Here is a 6000-nt window from a genome sequence, read left to right as displayed (position 1 = left end):
CTTGCTCTTTCATAGATCACTTTCTTTCTGGGGACAAAATGTCTATCAAATGCGTTTCTGACCGCATCGTACTACTGGCACTGCCCGTCTGTTAGGTCAAGTCCCCTTAGCACGTCGTCAGCCTCGTCTCCCATGCAGTAAACTAATGTGTTCACTTGGTTAGCATCTGTGGAACTGTTCAGATTACTTGCTCGAAACGTCTGATCCACTTCTCCCATCCCTTGGGCTTTGCGAAGTCGAACAGTTCCGGTGGCTTGATGGTGAAAGTAGCCGCTGGTGGCACTGCCATAACCGGGCCAGGTGTCGCTGCTGCTGCCGGTAGCGCCGCCGCTTGCTCCGACATGGTTGTGTGTTTTCGCCAAAATCTGAGACACTGAATTACTGCTCTTTATTGTGAATATTTTAATTCTGACATTAAAAAGTCTCAGACAAATGTTTTCTTTAGCAGTTATATTTTATACCATACACCAACACAAATGTAACACTTCTTTTTCCCCGAGGCATTAAAGACAAAACAGAACAAAGACAATTGGGTGCATGTAGCTTATAAAGTGACCGTTCAAAGTCACTTTAACAAAACAAAAAAAAAAAAAAAAAAAAAAAAAAAAAGCAAAACAAAAACAAAAACAAACCCGGGGTAATGATATTACTTAAAGCAACAAACTCTTACATTTACTTAGCAGTGATTTTATTTCTCCAATGTTCTAATCTAGAACCACAACTCTACACCTGCCTGGTGAGGATAGAGCACCTAGAGTCACGCCTTTCAACATCCAAACAGTGTGAGTCATTCGAGTCACTCACAGGTTTCTTCACTGCTTATTTTAGGTCTTGAAAGACATTAATCAACATGGTAGAGGTGAAAAAGTTGGCATCACAACTTCTTCACTTCTGCATAACAGCCAGAGCTTCCTTCCTTCAGCCCAAGGCCAGGATAGAGAGGCTGAGTGAATACTGTGCACACTTTGTGAAGCAGAGTCATGATGTCAGAGATGCTGTAAAACGACAGAGTACCTGACCTGTAATCCAGGTACACGCCAATCTGAGAGGTACGAGGACCTGACACCGCCTTTGCTACTAAATTATGTCTGAAAGTATATCCTTTTGCAGAGCACTCCAAACACCAGGACTTGTCATTCTTCCCAAATTCCGAGTCAAATGATGTCCGGCTGATGTTTTTGTAAGACGCTGCCACTGACCAGGCGCCACCACTCCAACTGACCTCCCAATAGCACCGCCCTGTTAAACCCTCTTTGCACAGCACCTGCTTCACACCTCCAAACCTGTCCGAGTGAGATAAATGAAAATGCTCATAGTAGCCACTCGTCACTCGTTGAGAATCTTGTGAAAGGTCCAAGTATTTGTTGACCGAGTTGGGATCCACTGTTAGAGGACAGTGATCTGATGGACAAGCAAACCAGGAATATCATCAGCCTTCAAGTATTTAGTAAGTGATTACTGCTTTGATGTACTGATATACTTACAGCACAAAAACTCTTCTCTGGTCTTTGGCACAGGTGGCAGCACAACTTTTATACCAAAAACTGATAGGAACAAAATAAATGAATAATACTGGATTAAGTGGAATCAAGTGGATGGATATTTCTCTCAGGTACCTGTTGCAGAGATCTTGGGCCATGTGGTCTCCAGAAGCTTCTTCATGTCATCTCTCAGCTGAGTCAGACATTCGGTCACGGTTTCCACTGAATGTTTAGGACGAACAACAGCACCTGTTGGCAAGTCTGGAGATTCACATGAGATGGAGAGAGACTGGAAGAGCTGGGGAAAAAAAGGAAAAAAAAAAAAAACAAAGATGTTGAAATTTAATTTTTGAACATATAACATATTTAAATAAAAACATTTTATGTGTAACTATAAAGGAAAAAGAAGAAAAAAATCCCAATAGGATGTGTGCAAAGTTTCAGCTCCCTGCTTTTCTCAAAAAAGTATTTCTACAATAGATCTAGTTTTTCAAGACTTGTTCTAATATGGCTCCATCAGTATCGGCTCTCAGGCTACGTCCACATGTACACGGGTATTTTTCAAAGTGCAGATTTTTCTATGCTTGGCACCACATTATTGTTTCAGTGAAATTAATTTCTACATTTGTACAATGGTGGACTGTCAGTAATTTTACTCTCTGCAGTGTTTTTATATATACATACATACATACATACAGAGAGCGAGAGATGGTGCACCATATACAAAATTTATATCCTCCCTCTCATTTTTTCAATGTAAATGCTCATATTCATTGATGAACATTTGCTGCACAGCAACACATTTTAAATCAAATTTATGCATCCTCATAAACTCCCCAGCAAGAAGTTACAATGTGTGCTCAAACTGCATGTTTCACATTAGGTTTCTTTCACCTGGATTTTTCTTTGCTCGGGTGGGAAGCTTTGATGGCCTTACATGAAATGAGCGCTACAAAACATAGCAATTAACAAAATAGTGATAGTGCAGTGTTTATGTCTTCATGAGGTAATGTTTAAACAGGTTTTCCTCTACAACCATTTGAGCTTTTATAGCTCCAGATGTGACCTTTTGGTTATAAAACACTGAATTAAATATAGAGTCTAAATGGTGACAGAATTTTAGAAAGAAACATGAGTTGGCCTACAACACAAAAGACACATTTCCTACCTGAATGAAATGAATGTGATCTTCTGTATGAGAAAGCTGTTCCAGGTCAGCGTCTCTTTTCTTCAGCCTGGCGATTTCCTCCTCCAGCTGCAGCTGCAGAGCTTCTGCCCGAACAACTGCAAGTTTCTCTTGAGTCTCAATCAGCTGCTTTATTAAAGTACGTTGCTTTTGTATGGAGGAGATCAGCTCATCAAAGAGCTTGTCTTTGGACTTCATTGCAGTCTGAAAATAAATCTGTTTTATACAAGGAAGGTTTAGATTAGGAAAAAAATACTTTTTGGAGGCGAATTTAGAAAACTGCGGCAAAATTCATAAACCAATATAAAGAAAATAAAATGTAGCCACTGCATTTAGTAAATATGTAATAGTTAGTGTCTCATTGATGGATTTTAATTTCTGATTTTTACTCCAAGTGTTTTCTGGAGAGCTTTATTTTTTACTTATGTTGTCCTCATTAGCTCCTTTAAGTGACCAATTAGGTTTATTGTTAAAAATGTGTTTGTCGTGGTTCATCTGCAGTTTACTTTGCATCTTGACTCACTGTGAAAAGTTTCCATGTAAACAATATCTCAAAGTGTACATGCAACTATGTGCCTGTTGCACACAGATGAAATGGGCCACAGTCAGCCAATTCCATTTGCTGACTGAATCTCTTGTATTAGGTACATTGAAAATACAGGATTAAAGCCTGTTAATGCTCTTAATAGAAAAAAAAACTGTATAACTCATATGTATCATCTCTGTATGATTGTAGGGTCTTCACCTTACGGTATAAAGCACATTAAGGAGGCAGTTATTCTTATGAAAGCTGTATTAATCTGAACGCAGTAGTTGGAATTTAACCAAGTAATTTATGAGTTTACACTACCACAAAGCACATGTACTAGACAGCACTGTGGTCAGTAGAGATATTTGGTTTCTAGTCTTATTTCCACACCTTGAAGTCCTTCACAGCTTGGACCAGCTCATTCAGCTCTTTTTGTCTCTCCTGGGATTTCCGCTTAACTGCACAGTGACTCAGAAAAAGCCGTCCCTGCAAGAAGAAACCGCAGGATCAGAGAAAAATTAAAACACTCCAGATTCATTTTGTTTTTTTTTATTGATCTTTACCTGCTCAGCAGCTCTTTCTGCTGCAGCTGACACTGTTGAGTGGCGCCAGTGATCGTCCATGGTGCACAAATAGCAGATACATCTTTGATCAGTCTTACAGTAAACCTCCATCAGCTTGTTGTGCTTTGTGCACATTTTATCCTTAAGTGGCACTGTAGCAGACACCAGCTGGTGAAGCTTCAGCACAGGAAAACTGTGGTGAGGCTCAAGATGAGCAGGACAGTACGATGCCAAGCAGGTCAGGCAAGACATGCTGGCTTTGTTTCTTTTGGTCCCACAACAGAAATCACAGGCAATGTCTGTTGGTCCTGCAGGAGCAAGAGGAGAAGCTGGACGGGCCTGTTGGGTTACTGTCCTCTTCAGCTTCTCTACAACCTACAGTGATCAAATAAAAGCGGTCAAAGGTTTTGCACGACAAACAGAATCAAAATAGAACTGAAAGAGGATGAAGTCAGCAAAAGCATCCCAATTGTGTATTTTCTTTAAAACTGTAGAAAATGCAATAATAAAAAAACATAATATGTTGTTGTGTACAGAATAGCTGGTTATGAAAATAATGTGTATTAAAATATTTTAGGAGTAACAACAGTGGGTGTGGTAATCACCTACAAAAAATCTAATGCCATGCCAAAATAAATAAGAAATTATACTCCTGGGACGTTATTAGACAGAACCAGAATGGAAAAAAAGACTAATTTCAATGTGGCAGACATGCTGGTGTCAGTCTTTCAGAAATTGCTAATCTTCTGGGACTGACACACACACACAGGAACCAAAAAATAAAAATACATAAGATATAAATAAAAGCCAAATAAAAGAAAGAAAAAAAATGAATTAAATAACTAATTTAATTTCCATGGAAAACTAAGTCTCACTGAGGTTAAAAGCCAAAGATTAAAAGTGGGTTTTAAGACGCGATTTAAAAGTGGATAGTGAAGGATACTCTAACGTGCCAGGGCAAAGTACTCCATAATTTTGGACCCACGATAGAAAAGGCCCTGTCCCCTCTGAGCTTCCTCCTGGATCTCGGTACCTACAGGAGCAGCTGGTCAGGTGACCTGAGAGACCGACATGGTGTGTGGAGATAAAGCTCAGAGAAGTAAGGCAGGGCAAGATTGTGAAGGCATTTAAAAACAAACAGAATTTTAAAATTAGACACAGGCAGCCAGTGCAGTGAGGCTAGGACAGGGGTTATATGCTCTCTTTTACAAGTTCCTGTTAGGAGTCGTGCAGCAGCATTTTGAACCAGCTGCAGACGTGAGAGCAATGACTGACTGACCCCCACATAAAGTGTGTTACAGTAGTCCAGGCGGGAAGAAATAAAAGCATGGATCACGGTTTCAAGGTGCTGCCTCGAAAGAAAAGATTTTACTCTTGCCAGTCGCCTTAAATGATAAAAACTGCACTTCCCCACTGCTCTGATTTGGTTGTCCAATTTAAAAATCACTATCCAACTTAAAACCAAGTTGGATAGTGATACAGACTGCTGTTAATAATTAATAATTTAATGGTGTTGGGGATATTTTCTTGACACACCACGTGTCCTTTAGTAAGAGATGAGCTTATCTGAGAGATAGCTGCAGATCATGGCACAAAGCTGAAACCTGACATAAACGACAAATCTGCAGCAACTGTGTGATACTGTCACGAAATGTTGAACCAAAAAACACCGAGGAATGTTTCCAGCACCTTGCTGAGTCTGTGCCACGAAGAATTAAAGCAGGTCTGAAGAAAGGAGTGGGTCAAACACGGCACTAACCACGTGACCGGTAGGCGTAAATGTGTATTTAATTAACAAAACAAGCAAAAAAAAAAAAAAAGGTACATTAATTAACTCGGATTTTTTTTTTTTTTTTTTTTCCCCCAAGCAGCACGGTGGATGCATCACCTCAGCCAGCATGTTGTTCCTCCCGAGGACAGGCCTTGGACTGAAGGTCTCCCTACACTGAGGACAGCTGTACGTTCCCTTCTCCTTTTCCTGCTCCCAGCACCCCTCGATGCAGATTCTGCAGTAAGTGTGTCCACACTGGATGGTGACGGGATCTTTGAGTAGGTCCATACATACCGAGCAGTAAAGCTGATACAGGTCCAACTCGACGGCACACTGCTGCGGCCATTTCTCTGCCATTTGGATGAAATCCACAGGTGCACAGCGGAGTTTTTAACTAATTGAAGGGAAACGCAAGGAAATGTGGGGTGGGGCTTCAACTTCTGCAAGTCTTAAACCAATTAGTATGTGAC

The 6000-nt window shown here is 40.4% G+C and overlaps 1 protein-coding gene across 1 annotated transcript; it reads right to left on the bottom strand.

Annotated features, from left to right (window-relative positions):
* Window positions 1-435: 435 nt before the first annotated feature.
* Window positions 436-5955, bottom strand: LOC309701957 (tripartite motif-containing protein 16-like). The gene is made up of 7 exons (XM_082526311.1): window positions 5648-5955; window positions 3760-4134; window positions 3587-3682; window positions 2650-2883; window positions 1617-1779; window positions 1485-1544; window positions 436-1401 (listed from the first exon to the last, which is right to left on the bottom strand). The coding sequence occupies exons 1-7, from the start codon at window positions 5885-5887 to the stop codon at window positions 875-877; spliced, it is 1695 nt and encodes a 564-aa protein (XP_082382437.1). The 5' UTR covers window positions 5888-5955; the 3' UTR covers window positions 436-874.
* Between the last annotated feature and the right edge of the window lie 45 nt (window positions 5956-6000).

This window comes from Aulonocara stuartgranti (genome assembly GCF_965226115.1).
Source record: "Aulonocara stuartgranti genome assembly, chromosome: 3".
NCBI classification, from domain to species: domain Eukaryota; kingdom Metazoa; phylum Chordata; class Actinopteri; order Cichliformes; family Cichlidae; genus Aulonocara; species Aulonocara stuartgranti.
This window is presented reverse-complemented; position numbering and strand designations above follow the sequence as displayed.